Raw genomic sequence first — 21,072 nt, 5'->3', positions numbered from 1 at the left:
CTTCTCCAACACCATAGTTCAAAAGAATCTATTCTTCGGCGCTCGGCCTTACTTATAGTCCAACTCTCGCAGCCATACATGACTACTGGGAATACCATTGCTTTGACCATGCGGACTTTTGTTGGCAGGGTGATGTCTCTACTTTTTATCATGCTGTCGAGGTTCGCCATCGCTTTCCTCCCAAGGAGCAGGCGTCTTTTAATTTCATGGCTGCTGTCACAGTCTGTGGTGATCTGGGATCCCAGGAACATGAAGTCTGTCACTACTTCCACGACTTCCCCTTCTATTTGCCAAGGAGTGATGGGGCCGGATGCCATGATCTTAGTTTTTTTGATGTTGAGCTTCAAGCCCACTTTTGCGCTCTCCTCTTTTACCCTGAGCAAGAGGCTCTTTAGGTCCTCTTCACTTTCTGCCATTAGAGTGGTTTTGTCTGTATATCTGAGGTTGTTGATCTTTTCCCCAGCAATCTTAATTCCCGCTTGTGATTCATCCAGGCCAGCATTTCGCATGATGTACTCTGCATATATATTAAATAAGCAAGGTGACAATATACATCCTTGTACTCCTTTTCCTATGCTAAACCAATCAGTTGTTCCATGTTGCTTCTTGACCCTTATTAATTCTGGCTTGTGATTCATCCAGGCCAGCATTTCGCATGATGTACTCTGCATATATATTAAATAAGCAAGGTGACAATATACATCCTTGTCGTACTCCTTTTCCTATGCTAAACCAATCAGTTGTTCCATGTTGCTTCTTGACCCTTATACAGGTTTCTCAAGAGACATGTGAGGTGGTCTGGTACTCCCATCTCTTTAAGGACCTGCCATAGTTTGTTGTGATCCACACAGTCAAAGGCTTTAGCATAGTCAGTGAAGCAGAAGTAGATGTTTTCCTGGTACTCTCTTGCTTTCTCCATAATCCATAGCCACATGGAAAAGCTCAAATTGAACTGCACTGCAATTTTGGAAAATGGGGTCATTCTGTACGCCTGGCAGACAAGCCTGTACATGCTTGTAGGTATCCTCTGAAGTTTTTCAAGTTTTCCAGACTTGAAGGAGCCATTCAGCTTGGAACTTTAGATGACCCCTAGCCATCTGCCCACTGAGCTGATTGTTTCCCTTTGTTGAACCTCTTCATATTTTCCAAACCCCTGAGTGATCTTCTGAACTTTATATATGGGGGTGGGGTTTCACTGACAATATAAGGGAGTGTGAGATCCTTGCCTATCCACTGGTATTTCTACCTTGGCACACCTATGGTGTACTTCACTGAGGTTTTGCCTAGGCTCAAAATTCAAACCTCCTTTGAACAACAATGGGAAAACTGGCAGCCCAGGGTACCTCTCAGTCATTTGAATGAGAGGCTACTCAGCATGCCCTGGAAGAGCTTCAGAATATATTTAAATATATATTTTAAAATAATATATATTTTAAATGGTGGGGTCAAATTGACCCCATTTACATTTCTGTAGGGTTTTGAAGTTTTCAATGAGGGGTATTTTTTACTCCAATTCCAAAAGTTATTCTTCTTTTTCCTGCATTGCTGAAGATAGTTATTCTTGATGCCTGATTTCCTTCTTAGTAGCTAATGCCATGATTGAGGGAGCTATCAAGTTGCCATTATTTTTTGCTGTCATATGGGGTCACTTTGACCCCTATTCCAAAGTAGTGTAGTTGGGGGTTTTCCCAAATGGGGGTTAAGCAAAGCAAAAATCTTAAACAATCCAAACCAATATGGTCTGTAGAGTCAATTCAGTTAGTACCACTCCACAGAGCCTATTAGAGTATGGAATACCATTAAATCTTCCTAACAACACTGCAATGGGGGGAAATACCAACTGAAAAGGATGAACATACCCTGCTTGACTGACTCAGTTCACCACTACCCATAGTTTCTTATCATATCATTGGTAATGCCCAGCCATAATAATTTAAATTCCAGATATTTGTCCCAGTTACCCATATGATGATCCAGCATAACTAAACCAAGAAGAGCTGATTCTAGATTCCATTTCAACATCCTAATTTTCAGATTAAACCCCCTCCACCAAGGCTTTGCTTCAAAAGATATCTCCCCAATTTCAGCTATCAAAACTATTCCTGCCACACACCTCGGAGTTCCCAGAATGTTGCGTAAAAAGTTTAGTAATGGATGCTTGAGCATCTGGGTAATCAAGAACACGGGGCCTTCCTGACATTTTATTACAGGAGCTATATACATATGCAGGAACTCATCATCAATTTTGATGAGTTGGAGTCAGCAAAACTTCACACCCTTTGGATTTGGACAGGGACTTCCTTTTTTAATGGAACTTATTTGAGAAGTGATGTTCTAGATTTTCTTTGGCTGATTATTATGCTCCTATTTCATCCTTTCTGCAGAAAGCTCAGGGTGACATGCATGATGGTCCCCAACTGTCTCACATTCACACCTGTTTTCAGAAGCACGGGAAGGGGCTGCCTTGGCTCACTGATAGAGAGCCTGCTTTGCATGCAGAAGGTCCTAGGTTCAGTCCCTAGCATTTCCAGTTACAACTGGCTGGAAAACAGAGCTAAAATGAATTTTAACAGGAATAAGTGTAAAGTTCTGCATTTTGGTAGGAAAAATCAAATCCATAATTATAGGATGGGGGAGACTTGTCTTGGCAGTAGTGTGTGTGAAAAGGATCTAAGAGTCTTAGTGGACCATACACTGAACATGAGTAAACAGTGTGATGTGGAAGCTAAAAAGGCAAATGCAATGTTGAGCTGTATCAACAGAAGTATAGTGTCCAGATCAAGTGAAGTGGTTATATCACTTTACTCTGCTCTGGTTAGACCTCACCTAGAGTATTGTGTTCAGTTTTGGGCACCACCATTTAAGAAGGATACAGACACGTTTGTCCAGAGGAGGGCAACAAAGATGGTGAGGGTTCTGGAGACCAAGTCCTATGAGGAAAGGTTGAAGGAGCTGGGTATGTTTAGCCTGGAGAGGAGATGACTGAGAGGTGATATGATAACCATCTCCAAGTACTTGAAGGGCTGTCATATAGAGGATGGTGTGGAGTTGTGGAGCCCCAGAAGATCGAACCAGAACCAACTGGCTGAAATTAAATCAAAACAGTTTTCAGCTAAACATTAGGAAGAACTTCCTGACCGTTGGAGCGGTTCCTCAGTGGAACAGGTTTCCTCTGGAGGTGGTGGGCTCTCCTTCTTTGGAGGTTTTTAAACAGAGGCTAGATGACCATCTGACAGCAATGCTGATTCTGTGAACTTAGGCAGATCATGAGAAGGAGGGCAGGAAGGGTTGCATCAGTGCCTAATTCTCGTGGCCCTTTCTTACACACACAGAGAAATGCTGATCACCACTTTGGTGTCAGGCAGCATTTTTTCTCCAGACCAGTTTGGCCAGGGATCCTGGAGGTTTTTTGCCATCTTTTGGGCATAGAGCAGGGGTCACTGGGTGTGGGGGGGTATTTGTGAATTTCCTGCATTGGACTAGATGACCCTGGCAGTCCCTTCCAACTCTATGATTCTATGTTGGTGATATGAAGCCATTTATTTATTTATTTGTTCAAATTTATACCCCGCCCTCCCAACCTTGGCCAGCTCATTTACCTAAGACCCTGTAAATCTACTGCCAGTCACAGTACAAAATACTGGCCTTGATAGACCAATAGTCTGACTCAGTATAAGGCAGTCTCATGTGTTCACAATGCTATGGCATCAGGCATTCCCAGACTATCTTAAAAAAAAAAACATACCAAACCCTACAGTCCAGTTTTGATGGACATGTTGTGCAGAGAGGCCTTCATGCAGAACCTGGACAACCATCTGTTGGGAATGTTCTAGGTGTGGATTTTGCACACTGATCAGGGATTAGGCTAGATGGTCTTGAAGAACCCCCTTCCAACCCTAAGACTCTATGACATGCATAACAGCACACTGAGCAGAAATTTCTGATGCAAAATAGTTCACTGTGCTCCAAACAAGGAAAGGCACACCAGATCACACCAAAGATGTAAATTCCTCACAAATTGTTTATCTGGCTGAATCTTAATTTTGTTAAATACTTTTCTACAGGGCTTTCTTTGAAGAAAAACCCCAGCAGGAACTCATTAGCATAATAGGCCACACCCAACAGCAGAACCTCATTAGCATATTAGGCCACACCCCAAACAGCACAGATCATTAGCATATTAGGTCACACCACCATGCCTTCCCTTGGCTTGCCTGGGCACCCCACAGCTGCGGGGAACCCGGGCAAGCCGGCCCTTGAATGCCTCCCTGATCCTTCCAGGGCCCCTCCTCCGGCCAACCACCTTGGATTTGCTGGGGGTCACTCTCCAGGCCGTCCCTCTGTAGCCACGCATGCAGAGGTTTTGGTTATAGTGGACGTGGCCAACTCTGAAGCCAGCCGGAACTCCATTCCTGTGCGTTCCTGCCCAAAAATAGCCCTGCTTTTCTAGATTAGCAGGTGAGCAACTACATTTTAATATTATTCCAATTTTGATGAAATCTTCTTTATCTAACAAAGTTCTTAAGAACATAGTAAAAGCCTCGCTGAATCAGACCCAGGGCCCATCTAGTCCATCATCTGGTTTCCCCATACACAACAACCAAATATTTCTGAAAGCCCATAAGCAGAGAGTGAAAAGAGCTCTCCCCTGCTATTTTCCATTCAGAAACTGGAGATGCTGTGGAGAATTTAAAACATGTTGTTTGAGCTGTGGATCTCTATGAAACTTACACATAGTTCATAGTTCATTCATCAATCTTACCAACAAGGGGCTTAAAGTGATTCAGCTATTAGTTCAGAAAGATGTTCTTACAGTGCATTTTATTGCTCTCTTGGAAGTCCTCGTTCAGTTTGACTTTCTCAGGTTCAGAGCAATATGTCTGGATATTCTCATCTAAATACCAGCTGAAGTTTTCATCCATTACAGTGAACATCAGGATAAATTCTTGGTCAATGTCTTTATCTTTTCCATTTTGCAATGAGCCTGAGGGAAAATAAAAACATGTCAGAAGACGCACCTGCTGATATTTTCTTGTGTCCCCTTATTCCTGTCATTATGATGAGTCAAGTATGTATCCAAAGTGCAAAAGGCCTGTATGTCAGAAAGAGAGACACTGCATACTCCTGTTAGTACTGTCCAAGCAACCTATCGTTCAATCACCATGCTCTTTATTTCTGTTCAAATGAATGAATGGGTACCATTCATTCCTATGGGAGAAAGAAAAGCTGCTCATGAGGACAACATTTGGGCAAAAGCTAAACCTTCCCCTTTTTTTGAAAGTCTCTTGCCTGGAAAACCCTGTGGGGGCACCATAAGCCAACTGTGACTTGGCAGAACTTCACACCATCCACAATCCATCTTGAACCTCAGCAAGGAAGGCAGAATATAAATGAAGGATGTAAAGAAATACACAAACATTTCCCAATGACCCTACATTATGTGCCAGATAAAACTTGAGCAAGACAACTTGGTCGGTCTCTTATTTTTCTCGGTCTCTTTTTTTCTTGGTCTCTTGTTTTCTGGGACCAACACAGCTCCCACATCCCGATGCCATCTTCTGTCCCACCACCTTTTACCTTTCCTGCAAATGATGAGAGGTCCAATGAGCCCAGAAGCAACATCCTTAGGCGGGTCTATATGTGAGTGATAAATCCTGGTCACACAATTATCATCTCCTTCTGCTGGGCCATGATCTTCAGTTGCAACCCACTCATATTCATACTGCTCTCCAGGATACACACTGTCGTCTTTTTTGTGCAAACCTGACGTATTGTCAGGGTAAAAAGCACCTAGGAAATACAATAATCCATGTTATAGAGACAGTCTGTTGAATAAAAGAGAATATTTTTTCACTAAGTTTTTTGTTCCTCCCAGGAAGTGTCACAAATGGGAGACTTGTTAGAATACAAATGTGACTCATACCTTCATTTCTTTTGCTGTATTTGACACCGTGTGGGTGGAGAGTGTAAGGTCTTCCAGCAAAATTTTTTAAGTGGACAGTGATGGAGTCTCCAACTTCTGCTTTGATAATGGGGCCTAGGAAGCCCAGCCAAGAAGGCTTTTTAACAACGGTATCATATGAGCTATCTGTGAACTGCATGTATGCAGCTTTCTTATATATTCTTCCTATTCGGTCTGGGCCTGGTTGGAGAAAGACACTCGCTTGCCTGAAAGGACAATACAAAACCAATTTTGTCAGGATAGACTCCTCTTGATAAGTATAATACTTAACTTTTAATTTAATTCATGCAATGTTTAGGCTTCACACAGGAAAATTCTCAGACTCATTAGTTAGAGCCCAAAAGGGGAAAGGAAAGGAAAGCAATTTTCTACTGTTCCAAGAGCCACAACACATAATCAGAAGTTGTCTCTTAAATATACAAGCAACTGTTTTATTATATGAACCTCTACTGTAATAGTACACACCTAATGTTTTGAGGTGGGGAAGGCCTAGCCCTGTGTGAGATTTCTGTTGAGCCACAACCACAATTATACTGAGAGGAGCAAAACATGTAAGCATCTCAGATCCAGGTGCAGGAATCAGCACATAGATGTCATACTTGGTCATCTGTCATAACAACTTGGCAAAATATGAATCCAACAAAAATCTGTGCGGAATTTCCTCTGGTATGATACCCATTTATTCCCCTCTTTACCCCATCCTTTACACCCTGCAATGTGCAAATAACCCCATGCACCTGGAGGGAATCATTTAGTGAGCACCCCATTTTCTGACTGGCCCAAGAGAACTTTGTCATTTGAGGGAGCCCTTGAAGTATGGACTAGAAAAAAGCAAATCTTTGTCACACTTTTGTCACTCTCTTTATCAGAATCCAGGTGTAGGAAATTTGATCTGTCTCCAAGGGGGAGATGTGTGGAAGTCTGGTAAGCATTTAGATAACTGTGCTTTTATTTTTATTTTCTGTGTTCTGTATTTTTCATCTCTTAGATTTCTTCATTAGTTAATGTGTGGATTTAGGAATTTGCATGAACTCAGGAGTTCTGGGCTGCAGTGGGCTGTGCTGATCATGTGTCCTCATAGTAGAAACCTTTTTCTCCTTTCTGTTCTTTGATTCTGAGAGACTCTTTGGATTATTTTCCCTTACAACCTTGTTGATGAAGCACACTCCACCAACTGAGGGAGAAATGAAGAAGGCGGAATCCGTCAAAGTTCAAGAGGAAAGATATTGATTGACCTACAGCAGCCTATTGATACTTAAAATCACGATGTGCTGACAGAATCTACCAGTGGATGTGTGGGTCCAAGAGGATGGGCTGCTTGCATATCACACATGTACAGTAGAGCTAGAAAATGGATACCCATAACATATACAATACAAACAGCTTTTAGCCAGCCTGTTCTGATTTTAAGGTGGTTTCCACACAGATGATTCTCTGTGTAGAAGAAGAAGAAGCAGAGATTGGATTTATACCCCGCCCTTCACTTGGAGTCTCAGAGCGGCTTACAAACTCCTTTCCCTTCCCCTCCCCACAACAGACACCCTGTGAGGTGGGTGGAGCTGAGAGAACTCTGACACAAACTGCTCTTTTTCAAGGACAGCTGTGCCAGAGCTTGTGACTGACCCAAGGTCACATCAGCAGGTGCAAGTGGAGGAGTGGGGAATCAAACCCGGTTCTCCCGGATTAGAGTCCGCGCACTTAACCACTACACCAAACTGGCTCTCATTGCCACTGAGCTCTCATTGCTATTATTTACTGCATTTATACCTCACTTTTCTCCCATCCAGTGTGAGATCCAGTGTGGTCTAGTTGTTAAGAGTGGTGGACTCTAATCTGGAGAACCAGGTTTGATTCCCTACTCCTCCTCCACATGAAGCCTGCTGGGTGACCTTAGGCCAGTCACAGTTGTCTCAGAACTCTCTCAGCCCCACCTACAATGTGCCTGTTGTGGGGAGTGGGATAGTAAGCCACTCTGAGACTCCTTAAGGTTGAAAAAAGCAGGATATAAAACCCAACCCTTCCTCAAAGTGGCTTACAATATTCTCACATTCTCCATTTTATCCTCACATCAATACAATGAGGTAAATTAGGCTGTGAGAGCATGACTGGCCCAATGTCACCCAGTAAGCTTTTATGGCAGTTGAGATTCAAACCTTGGTGTCCCTAATCCTAGTCTGACAGCAACCTAACCTCTATACAGGGAGAAGGAGCTGAAAAGTCCTTTGTGCTCCTTCCAGTGAGATATGCTACCACACAAATGCTAGTTCTTAAGAACATAAGAGACGCCAATGTTGGATCAGGCCAAAGGCCCATCCAGTCCAACACTCTGTGTCACACAGTGGCCAGAAATACCAGTGCCATCAGAAGGTCCACCAGTGGGGCCAGGACATTAGAAGCCCTCCCACTGTTGACCCCCCCAAGCACCAAGAAGAAGAGCATCACTTGCCCCAGAGCCCCTATCTATACCTTGTGGCTAATAGCCACTGATGGACCTCTGCTCCATATGCTTATCTAATTCCCTTTTGAAGCCGTCCATGCTTGTAGCCGGAGATTCCTGGAGATTTTCTGGTAGAGTCTATGGAAGCCAGGGTTTGGGGAGGGGAGAGACCTCAGCTGAACAAAATGCCATAAAGTTCACCTTCCAAAGCAGTTATTTTCTCCAGGCAGGAAAAATCTGTTGTCTGGAGTTCAGTTGTGATACCTGGCGATCTTCAGGCTCCACCTGGAGGTTGGCTACCCTGTGTAGGAGTCAGTGCTTCAGAGCAGGGTCTGCTAGATCCAGGTTCTTGCTGTAGAAGATGAGTGGGTGATTTTGGACCAGTCACAGACTTTCAGCCTAACCTACCTCACAGGATTGTTGTGCAAGTCAAAAGGGGGAGAGGAGAATGATGTAAGCTGCTTTGGTCCCCATTACAGAGAAAGACTACTTTTCCTCCTGGGAAATGTATTTATTTAAATTTCTATCCTGCCCTCCCGGCCAAGGAAACCAATGTTGCCAATCTCCAGGTGAGGGCTGGAGATCACTCAGAATTACAACTGCTCTCCAGATGGCAGAGATCTGTTCCCCTGGAGAAAATGGTGGACTCTGTATCCTTATACCCTGGTGAGATGCCTCCCCCCACCCCCATGACAGCCAATGTGACATGGCTGTCAGGGCTTCAGAGCACGGTAGGGGGTAAGAGGGGGAGAGAGAGATGAAAAGCTGAACAGTGAGGGAGAAATAAAGGTAGGTTGATGAGTGGCTGAGAAGTAGATAGGGTTGCCAACTCCAGGTGGGAAATTCCTGGAGATTTGAGGGATGGAACCTGGAGAAGGTGAGGTTTGAGGAGCGGTTGGACCTCAGACAGGTACAATGCCATAGACTCCACCCTCCAAATCAGCCATTTCCTCCTGGGTAACAATTGTTGCCAATCTGCAGGTGAGAGCTGAAGATCACTCAAAATTACAACTGCTCTTCAGGTAGCAGAGATCAGTTCCTCTGGAGAAAATGGTGGACTCTGTGTCATTATATCCTGCTGAGGTCACCACAGCTAATTGACGCTGAGTGCCCAAGGCCAGGGCACTCTCCCAGAGCCTAGCCAGGGGGCTGCCCCCTGGACCCCCTCTTGCAGTCTCTTTATCAGCAATTTTTATGAAATTCAAAATGTTTCCATAACTTTTAAAAATTAACTCAAATCTATTAAAATTAATTCAAAAAGACACTTATATTTTTGAATGGGGTTCATTTTCAAATTAGATTAATATTGTCAACCGATTTTTATGAAATTCAAAATGTTCACACAAGTCATTAAGACAAACTCAAATATATCAAAAGAAATCCAAAAATAGCCCTATATTTTTGAATGGGGAGGGCTCATTTTCAAAATAAATAGTCAACTGATTTTTACGAAATTCAGAATGTTCCCACAAGAAGTTATTAAGACAAGCTCAAATATATCAAAAGAAATATAAAAATCACCCTAAATTTTTGAATGGGGGGTTTAATATAGTTTTACGCTTTTGAGAGGGAGGAAGACTTTTTGAACAGGATATTTTTGGGGCAATCAGCCGGTATTTATTAATTGGATCTACTGCGGGTTTTGGCCCTGGGATTGGGGCCTTCTTCAGTTGTACAGTTTTATGGAGCAAATTGGCTTTTTTGTAATATAAATTGTCATTCTGATGTTTTCTCGTAGTGGTGGGGCTACCATACATCATGCAAGAGATCACGGAACCGGATCTTCTGTTCAGTGATCTCTTGATTGTATGTATGATGTAGGGTAGCCTTGTTATTGCTGGAATGTGTTAGAATGACAGATTATAAAACGGGGGGTTGATTTGCTTTATAAGGCTGTATGCCGGGGGGGGGCAATCTTAGAGTCAAGACATGTTGTAGAGTTGATTGATAAATTCTGGCTGATTGCACAGAAGAGATCTTGTTCAGAAAGTTTTTTCCCCTCTCAAAAACGTATTAATTAATTTTGTATCTTTAATACCTAAATAATTTTTAGTTAATTTTTAAAATCATTATTTAGAAAATGTTTGTAATCTTTTATTTTCTAGCATTTACTTTTATTTTCCTATTTTAATTTAAAACATTCTGTTCTATGCGTCTTATTTGTCATTTTAAAACCCTTTAATTATGTAATTATTTCTGTGATTTTGTAAACACATCCTTTATTATTTTTTTAATAAAAATTAAAAGACAATATATTTTCAAATATTAAAAAAGCATATATATTTTAAATTTTTCTGAGACCAGCTGATGTAATTTAAAACAGTAGGGGGCCTCTGGGTTTTGTATAGCTTAGGGCCTCAGCAAGTCTAAATCCGGCCCTGAAGCTAAATCAGAGGTGCATGCCATGACTCTTTTTGGAGTCTACAAATAATTCATATTGAATTATAAGCCTTCCTGTTGACAGAGACATTGTGTCTTTCTCTGCTGATAAAGGCTTTCATAAAAACATTGCCTCGTAACGAAAATTCCCCAAAGTTTTTTTTAATTTATATTTTATTGAATTTTCAAAAAAACCACCAATATAAAATGTAACAGCATAGATTCCCCAAAGCTATCGGGTTTTAAGTAGAGGTTAAAAGTGAAATATCAATTCCCAGAGGCCAAACCTAGCTCCAACCTAAACTGTACTGCTCACAATGAACTTGCATCAAGAAAGAATTTGACCCAGAGCCTCTGATTTATCAGAGAACGAACAGAACAGCAGGCCTCCAAGGACAGAGAAGGTCTGTTACATGTCTTCTGTCAGCACCACCCAGGCTATCCTCTTTAGTCATGTTTTGTGTATTACATTGTTACTGCTATCCAACTGGGCACTTTGGGTTGCTTTTTCTTTCTTGCCTAACCAATTTCTGCTAACAAAATAAGCCAGGAGTTGGGATGCTAAATCAGACAAAGTATTATTACATGTAGATAGATTCTGGTGGGTAGCCATGTTGGTCTGAAGCAGCAGAATAATATTTGAATCCAGTTTTGAGTCACAGTTCAAGAGGGTCACTCAGCGCTGCCTGTCTGTCTTAGTACATTTTCATCCACCCATCCTCCAAGGACCCAAAGGGATGTTCTCCTTTCCCTATTTTATTTTCACAAGAGCCCTGTGAAGCAGGTTAGGCTCAGAGAGTGACTGACACCAGGTCATCTAAAGAGGTTACATGTAGGGTTGCCACTTAACAGGTGGGAGTAGGGGAACTCCTGCCCCCCATTACTCCCCATCACTCTGACGAGAAGTGGAAGGGGAAATGGAGTGGCTCGAATGTCCTAATGTGAAGTCACAACAGTGTAACCAGAAGTTATGTGAAACCCTGATGTGAAACCATGATGTGAAACGCTGCAGAATTCACCCAAAACTATGATTCTACCAGAGTGACTCCTAGAGTGTCCCATGGTACAGTGACATCACTTGCTGTAACAGAACCGGAAATGACATCATGACATTGTAGAATGCCATTCCAGTGATTCTCTGTTCCCAATCAGTCTCCTGACGTTGCCAGTACTTGGCAGCTCTAGTTCCGTGGCAGTGTGGGGATCTGAACCCAGATCTCACAGGTTCAGTCCAACACTCTAACTGCTACATTACCCTGCCTCCTCAGGATGATTGTGTATTGCTTCTTTTGTGATGTATACAATTAACCCAGAGGATCCAGGTTACAGACAGGTGCTGCTTCCCGATGAAAGCACAAAAAAGGCACCCCCTCACTGTGGAAACAGCAGCAAGTGGCATCAAAACAGGTGGGGACAGTGTCCACATGCCCATCCCTACTCTGCTCACTGTCACCTCTTCCCTCTTTTGCCAACTTCTGTGCCGATGACAATCCCACCCACCCACCTACCTCTCTATGGCCCTTTCCACACTAGAAAGTCCTGGTTCAACCCTGTCCCCAAGCTTACAGTCTACACTAAACACGAGTTCACCCCTGTAATTATCTCGGGGTATTTTTTGTTTCCACATTTACATTGAGGTCACCCTGGTTTCGCCCCACACTTGTCCTGGGAAAAACGGATGCTGTTATAACCAGGGATAAGTGCAAGGTACTGTGTTCCCAGTTGAACTCTGATAAAACCAGGGATGAGATCCAAGTGCAGAAAGGACCTATATTTCCTGCTTTTAAATCACATTGAGAGCCAGTGTGGTGTTATAATTAGATACAATGGAGGAGGGAAGAACATTGTTGTCAGCTGCTTTAGGTTCCTATTGGGGAGAAACACAGTATATAAATCAATCAATCGAAGGAGGTTTGTCTTTGATCCTTTTAAAACAGGAAAGTCCCAGGAGTCCTGGGCATGGTGCTCAAAATGAACATGACATCATATGGAAGCTCCCACAAAACTAAGGAGCATACTGCTTTCCATTTGGGGGGAAAATCCACATGTGCAAGCAGTAAGGGTCTGGTCACACGGACCTCTTACCGCGCTAGTTTTCCCGCGATTTTTATATCCGCGACATTTTATATCGCTTGGAGGTGGTCAGACGGTCCCTCTGTCTTCCGCTTCCCTCGCGCGAAGTACTGTTCATACAGTACTTCGCCATCCTACCTCCTATCCGCGGCCGCAAAACCCCCCCCCAACCCAAGCACAGGAGCCGGGAGTGCCACCGACGAGTCGCCTAACTTTTCACTCCCCTTTGGGTGGAGAGGCAGTGCCCGGGCTTCGTCCCCTGCCCGGCGGCGGCGGCCAGCCCGCCTCCTTCCTCCTTCTCTCTCTGGCCGGCGCACACACCCGGGAGCAGCTTCGAACTCACTCACTCCTTCCCGAACAAAGTTCCCAGCTCTGCCTGTGCTTGGCAGGTTTTTTTGCTCGTTTGACAGCTGGAAAAGACCAAAATAAAAGCTAGCGCCTGTTTGCACAAGCGCATAACTCAAACCGGAAACAAAAAAAAACCCCAAAAAGGGGAGGAGGGTAGCTGTTGAATCTCCAAAGTCTCCAAAATAAATCCACGTTTAAAGGTTAAAGCAAAATTTATTCCAAAGCGTTTGAAAGAAGCAGGAACAGTAGAATTGTTAGGAATGGACACAGACCCCAGAGGGTAACATAATAAAGGAACTTTGAACCAAGCATAACCAATAGATCCCTTTCCCGCCGGCGCGAATAAGGAAAGCACTGACAGGTAATTGCATGGGAATGTAACGGTTTGCCTTTCTCAAAACAGGCTCTTGGTTCACAGGCGAAAGATACCACTAACAAGCGAGCAGATAACAGGGCTTCATCTTCCCACTCCAGCTGGGTAACCTTGAGCAGTTACAGACACCTAAACAACAAGAATATGCAGAACACAATAGAAACGGAAAGAGGGGGAAGGGAACACATTCAGGGAACCAGAACCTTCAATGGCAGCTCGCTGACAGTAGCGTGGTCACGGCGGATTGCTGTCCAGATACCAAAACCGCGGATACGAAGCGCGAGATGTCGGAAAACACCTGCTCCAACGGGTGTCAAAAAATGCGGGTGAAAGAGCTGAAACCGCGGGAATCTGCCTGCTTCGGAGCGGGAAGCGGGTTTGCCTATATAGACAGGAACCTTTACTGCGGGAGAGATCAGCTGCGAGTCCCGCACTAAACGTCCGTGTGACCAGACCCTAAGATTTGATTTTAACACTGTGGGATCTGCACTCAATATTGGTGAAGCCCCCCACCCCCTTTCATTGCTGCTAAGAAATGAGGATGCATTTTAGTGGATGCCTTTTAATTTTACATGTGAAGAGAGACCCTCTCGTTGTTCCTTAGTGCTGGAATGCAGCTCCAGGAAATGCCCAAGAGTAGCATTATTAAGAGAAGTTATCTTAGTTTCTCTTTATCAGATTTCTCCCTGAAATCCAACAATCGGTTTCTTTCCCTCTTTTTAGGAATTTGGAATCAGGTTCTAATCAATTCCATTTGAACAGAAGAGGGACAAGAATGGAATTTCTGCAACATTTCAGATTTTCACTCTGTAGATGCAGGCAATGTCTTCCCAAACCTTCCTATCCTGCTAGAGGAGCATCCCGTCATGCGGAATGGGGCTGTGAGCAATGTTCCCTCTAAGCTCCACAGTTTTGTTAGCAGAAATTCTACCTCATGGGCGAAAAAAGCTAATAGCATTAAAGTTGTGAGCGAGTCTATATTTAACTATTGCGTACATTAGTTTTTTGGAAGATTACTTTCATAATCTTGTTAAAATGTCAGAATAAATTCTTTAATATTGTATTTAAACTATACCTTAAGAATAATTTAAACATTATAAGAGAAAACAGAATCAAGTCAAATTTCACCCACTTCTTTCCACTATATTGGTAGACCTGTCCTCCAGAGAACAGGTTACGCATCCCTTGCCACTATATTGGTAGCCCTGGCCTCCAGAGAACAGATCTACCCACCCCTTTCCACTATATTAGTAGTCCTGGCCTCCAGAGAACAGGTCCACCCGCCCCAGTCCACTATACTGGTAGACCTGGCCTCAGACTATCACCTTGTGCTGAACCTTAGAAAACATACCAGCACTTGGGGGTTGGGACTCTTGCAGTCTACTTTGTCTTCTTTTAGTGAAATATGACAACAAGCGTTACAGGTCAAGTATAACAGAGGAAGAAAAATCACTGTCAGAACACTGCCTAACCTAACAAACAGGAAGTTTTCCTGTGACTCAAGGCAGCTTACAAATCATACTGAAAAGCATAACAATGGTATACAAAAATAATAATAATCATTTTTTCTGGCTCCATTGTAGCCTATGGAGACCATTATAGTCAATGGGCCCCATACTGGAGAATCAATCTGGGGGTAGCTGGGGCTCTGGGGGGGGGCTGTTTTTTGAGGAAGAGGCAGCAAGTTTGCAGCATAGCTGCTGGTGCCTCTCCTCAAGAGCTCCTCCAAGTTTCAAAAAGATTGGACTAGTGGAAGATTGGACCAGAAGAAGGTGCTCCCATCCTCCATTGTTTTCAATAGAGGCAAAAATGTCTTGGGAGCAGAAGCAGAAACCCTATGTGCTGCCTGTTAAACTTTTGTGTGCCAGCGCCCCCTAGCACAGCTTAGAGGGAACTATGGCTGTGACAGATTGCACTTTAAGGCCAGATTTCTAGTGCAGCAGAATCAGAGATGTGGGAGGTAAAGGACTGAAACACCACTGGAATGGAGAACTTGAGTGACAGGCTGCTCCTTGTCTCTGATTGGACAGTGCCAATTGCTTTTGATGGTAATCTATTTTGTAGATATGTTGCCATCTTAATTGCTTCACCCCAATACTTATTTGGCAATTCAGCATCCAGAAGCAAGCATCTGGCCATTTCAACTAAGGTGCAGTTTCTCCTTTCTGCTGTTCTATTTTGTTCAGGTGTGTATGGCACAGTTGTCTGGTGCTCTATACTCTGTTCCTTTAGGTACTGCTCCACTTCTTTACTTTTATATCCACCCCACCCCCCAATTGTCTATGTGGAGTGTTTGTGGCTTCCTTTGGAACTTATTGCTGGCTGCTGCCACAAACTCTTGAAGTTTCCCAAGCACTTCACTCTTTTGTTTCAGGAGATACATGACAGTGTACCTGGAATAGTCATCGATGAAAGTCATCAGGTGTTCATGCATATCTTGCTCTCTGCCAAGTCTCATTTTATACAGTTTACACAGTAGGTATAGCTTGCTGTTTAGGTCTGAATGCTCATGCTCTTTCTGGAGTTCATTCCACATACCTTTAGCTGTTTCTTCTTTCCTTATGTGGATCACCTGATCATCTTCCACTAACAGGCCTTTGCTTGCCTATTTTTCTTGTCCCATTCTGCAGGATTATTGGCTGGGCTGTCAGTGCTTAAAACATCCCAGAGGTATTCTTTGCACAGCAGCATTTCCAATTTGATCTTCCAGACTTTTGGCCACTGCAAACTTAATATCTGTACTGCTTGCCATCTTCCTCAAGATTGGACATGCCCCTCCTTTCTCCTACTGACTTACAGTTATAGCTTTCTTGCAATTTATCCTGAGGTTTTGGCCCATAACCTGTTGGTAGCAGTTAGGGGAAAGCCCATTGATGCTTTGGAGTTTGCTTTCAATGAATTTACTGCTACAAGATTTTTGCAAAAAAGACAATAACTGGCTGCAGGCCATTATTACAACAGAGAGGCCTTCAGAGCACAAGCACTAACAACACAGCAGAGATACAACAAGAGGTAGGCTGAACTGCAAGAAAAAATATATTCAATAAACCCTAAATACTAGAGAATGCACTATAGCTCCCCCTGGGGTACAAGTGGACTAAACTACTCTTTCAGCTGTATTTACATTAACTAAACCAGGGGTGTCAAACATAAGGCCCAGGGGCCAGAACCGGCCCATCCAGGGCTCTTATGTGGCACACGAACAACTGGTGCAAGGGAGAGAGTACTGGGGGAGTGTGCGGAGCCACTCCATTGTGACTTCAGCATGGCAGAACAACATTGGCCCCAGTCACATGGGGGAAATTGGTGCGGCCAAAGTGCGGCTTTTTAGAGCCGTACCAAAAGAGACGCGTAGCAGTGGGAACAGACAGATCCCCTGAGCCGCTGCGCAGTTGCTCCCCGGCATGATCAGATGCCGGGGGGGAAGCCACAGAAGGGAGAGTGAGGCAGCCGGCTGCGCATGTGTGCGCATGCGCAGTTCAGCCGGGAGCCTCAAATGCTGCTGAAGACAGGCGCGCCAGCGATCCCACAGCCGCGCTTGCTGTGGCGTTTCAGGTTGGTAGTACTCTTTCCTAGGTTTTTTTAAATGCGCATTTTCAGGCTGAAGGGACAGATCGGGGACGGGTGCACGCCGCTTCCCAGATGTTGCGGTGTGATCGCGCCCGTTTGCTGCGCCCCTGATCCGTCCCTTTTGCGGGGCAAAACCTCCCGTGTGACCGGGGCCATTGTCTGCAGCAGTCAAGCATCATAGGAACATCTGTCCAATGTTGCTCTGCTGACTCTCCAGTCCGCCTATGTGGGTTTTCCTCTGCACCCCCTTCCCAGTCCATGGGGCCTTGCGGTGAGGATACATCAACTTGGAGCTTAATAACTGCTGTCCAGTACCTAGCACAAATGGCCCATTCTGACAAAGTGACATTTATGCCAGATCTGGCCCTCATAACAAATGAGTTTGACACCTCTGAACTAGACTCTTAGCAGCCTGTCGCTTCGCCAATAAAACCTTCAACAGAAAAACAGACTGGCAGGTCAGCAATAGTAATCGTCACCTTAAAGCCCCCTCACCAACAGAGTCTTTGAAACCACCCTCCAAAAAGGGCCAAAAAGGAGCAAAATAAGAAGATCCTGTTTAGCATTGTCACCTGTTTTTCCTTGCAAATACCTTGCAAGGTTTCTCCAGATGACCTCAGCCTAATGGGAGGTTCATGTGAGAGAAAGCAGGTGAAAAAGCAAATGGTGAGGACTCCTCTGTCTTTGATACTGCTGTAGAAGACATAATTTTGGTAGGCACAGCCAGGGCTTTTAAAAAGAAAATGTGGAACTGCACAATGGTATGCAGTTTTAATTCATGCACATTGCACACCCTACAACAGCATTCCTGTGGAGTTTGCAGTGAGGATCCCTGGCAGGGGGAGGAGAATTGGCTACACTTCGTCTGTTGTTCTAGAGGAGACTGAACTATTAATTTTTCTTTTCATACCTTTGGCCACTTTTTACATCAACAGACATAATCAAAACCTTGACTTGGATTTTTTTAACTGCACAAGTGTTCATTTGGAACTGCTAAATCTGTACCTGGTTGCAGGTGTACTACAAAAAACCTGGGCACAGCTCCTGAAATTCTCTTTTCTACATGATACCTCCACTCCAAATGGATTGATTACTTTTGACATTGTTTTCAACTGGTTGCTCTTTGTAACATCTCCCCCGCTTTCTGTTGACTCATGTTTGTGAATACAATAGATGAACCTCTCATGCATTTGCTGAAGTGAACTCTGATTCACAGAATCTTATGCTGAAATACATTTTGTTAACCTTTGAAATTCCACTGGACTCCTATTTACTTTGCTGCTACAGACTAACACAGCTACTGCATCTGGAATTGTGCCTCTCACAAGTACTGGATATAGTCCTTTGCATTTGGTCATATAGGAATAAAGATTTGATTGAAAGCCCATTGAAATCAAGAGAGACAAGGAGTTTCTGCTGCAGCACTAAAGCTTATTTTCAGTACAGTTAGTAAAACAATATTATGACTTACTCATCTTCAGAAAAGAGCTTCCCTGATATTATGTTCTTCGTCCCGGGTGCATAATTCCAAGCAGTTTCTATAATCCCAATGTAGTAGACTCTATTTTCTGCCTGGGCACTTGAGAAGTAGCAAGCCAGCAAGCAATTTAGTAAGAGCAACTTCATTTTCTAGTCCTTATTAGTGTAATGGAGTCAAAGAAGTGCAAGTTCCCTTTATAAGATCGGGATTTCCTTCGTTGCCCATACAACAAAAACTTGCACAATGCTTTTCAAAACAAACCTGATGCCAGTAAGTCAGGCAGTTTACTAATCATCCAACAAAACAAAACTAGTTGAAATCAAAAGAACATATCTCCTTCAAATGCCTGCCAGGTTTCAGATTTCACTCTGTGTGTTCGGGAAACTTGCAAAATCAAGAGGATTAAAGGTTAAAAAATCCTTATTCAGGTGCAAATATTTGACATTTCCTGGAGGGGAGGCAGTGACCAGCTTGTACCTTGGAACTGGTACAACTGAAATCTCCAGCATTTCACAACATGCTCCACTTTTTCTGGCAACTATGAGGTCATCCAGACCAAAAAAAAAGCTACTAGTCACCAAAAAAGTAGGACTGCCAGCCATCTGGTTCCCTTTCTGGTAGAACCAGATTTTTCTCCTTGCCACCTGGCTGGTGATCAGAATTGTAAAGGCAGGCACTACTTTTTCTTTAACTTCAATTTTCACACCAGAAATGTACTTCCCTTCTTTCTCTTTTCTTTTTAACTTCATTTGGGTCCATTTTTATATGTTTTGGTATAGTGGTTAAGTGCATGGACTCTAATCTGGGAGAACCAGGTTTGATTCCCCACTCCTCCACTTGCAGCTGCTGGATGACCTTTGGCAAGCCATAGTTCTGACAAGAGCTGTCCTTGAAAGGGCAGTTCTTGAAAGAGCTCTCTCAGCCCCACCTACCTCACAGGGTGTCTGTTGTGGGGAGGGGAAGGGAAAGGGGTTTGTAAGCCGCTCTGAGACTCCAAGTGAAGGGCGGGGTATAAATACAATCTCCTCCTCCTCCTCCTCCTCTTCCTCCTCTTCTTCTTCTTCTTCTTTTCCCATTCTGCCACCAAAGCACCATGAAGTTCTCACTCCTCGCTCAGGGAACACCAAGTGGCTAGTACCATTTCAGGTGGGTGTTATCTGGAATGTATGTACATGCCTGTGGGTGAAATGTGAAAAGTAAAACACTGTAAAAGTAAAAAAAAAGAAGAAAAAAGCAAAAGCAGGGTCAAGCCATAGGACTGCTAACCTCGAGGTGGTCAACAAACACACAAAAATGGAAATGCAGTGAATGCAGTGTCAGGATCTTGGAGACCCAGGTTTTAATCTCACTTTGCCATGGAAACTTGCTGGGTGACCTAACTTACTTCACAGAGTTTTTGTGAGGATAAAAGGGAGAAGAGAAGAATGCCCCCTGGGGCTCCCTGGAAGAAGGGGATGTGCTAAATCTGATATATATATAAAAGCCCTGGTGTATTGGCACTTTCCAGCTCTCCCATTGGCTGCGCTGTGCTCTCCATCAGCCATCGGCCCATCAACCACCACTCAAGAGTACTCAAGTGCTATCTCCTTCGCTCACTGTCAGCTTGGCCACTGTTCCCTGTCAGAATAAACTGCCAAAACGGCTGTCTCTCCTAACAAAGACACTTCTCCTGCTTGGCTCCTCCGTGGCTGGCCAGCTACTGAGGTGGGCCAGCTGCCATCAAACCATTCTCTTCTCCTCTTGCGTCAGCTTGGCCACTGTTCCCTGTCAGAATAAACTGCCAAAACGGCTGTCTCTCCTAACAAAGACACTTCTCCTGCTTGGCTCCTCCGTGGCTGGCCAGCTACTGAGGTGGGCCAGCTGCCATCAAACCATTCTCTTCTCTTCCTTCTGCGCAGCTCACTTTCCCCTCAGTGGCTGTTGCTACACAACCAAGCTTGGTTCTTGTCACCTAGCTGCCATTGTCATTCCGGTTCCTGTCTAGTGTCCTTCGCCCCCCCTCTCATTCCTTGTTTGCTTGAGTATGTTATGTAGTCCGCGGAACTCGCCAAGGTCGTGCAGATGGTTGTGGGCCTAGAATGTTTTGGGTATCTAGCATGTGAACTGAACCTGTGTTGATATTATAGAACTGTTACGTTCCCATGCAATGGGCGCGAATTGTATGTTCTATTCCCGCCAGCGGGAAATGGGCTCATTGGTCCTTACCTGGTTCAAATGTCTATATTATGCCTTCCCTGGTTACCTGTAGTTATTCCTAACAATGTCCTGTTCTGGTTAAACCAACGCTTTGAAATAAACCTTGCTTTGCTTTTCAACGTGGAGTTATTTTGAATGCTTGGGATCCAACATTTTGTTAGGAATCTACTTTCTCTATCGTCCCAATTCTGACGGCCGTCATGAGTGGGACTGAGGGGAACCCACCAACTACGGAGGCAACTCCGGTTTCGACC

At 44.0% G+C, this 21,072-nt stretch overlaps 1 protein-coding gene across 2 annotated transcripts in view; it reads right to left on the bottom strand.

The window, feature by feature from the left end:
- Positions 1 to 18,772, bottom strand: part of CP (ceruloplasmin (ferroxidase)) — a 58,584-nt gene extending 39,812 nt beyond the window's left edge. For both annotated transcript variants that reach the window (XM_015429264.1, XM_015429265.1), the window contains exons 1-4: positions 18,614 to 18,772; positions 5,924 to 6,168; positions 5,578 to 5,790; positions 4,814 to 4,984 (exon numbers count right to left, since the gene is read on the bottom strand). In XM_015429264.1, the coding sequence (XP_015284750.1) occupies positions 4,814 to 4,984; positions 5,578 to 5,790; positions 5,924 to 6,168; positions 18,614 to 18,768 (784 nt within the window). In that variant the 5' untranslated portion in view covers positions 18,769 to 18,772. The remainder of the gene's footprint in view (positions 1 to 4,813; positions 4,985 to 5,577; positions 5,791 to 5,923; positions 6,169 to 18,613) is intronic.
- Between the last annotated feature and the right edge of the window lie 2,300 nt (positions 18,773 to 21,072).

This window comes from Gekko japonicus, unplaced genomic scaffold (assembly GCF_001447785.1).
Source record: "Gekko japonicus isolate JY-2015 unplaced genomic scaffold, Gekko_japonicus_V1.1 scaffold3948, whole genome shotgun sequence".
NCBI classification, from domain to species: Eukaryota; Metazoa; Chordata; class Lepidosauria; order Squamata; family Gekkonidae; genus Gekko; species Gekko japonicus.
This window is presented reverse-complemented; position numbering and strand designations above follow the sequence as displayed.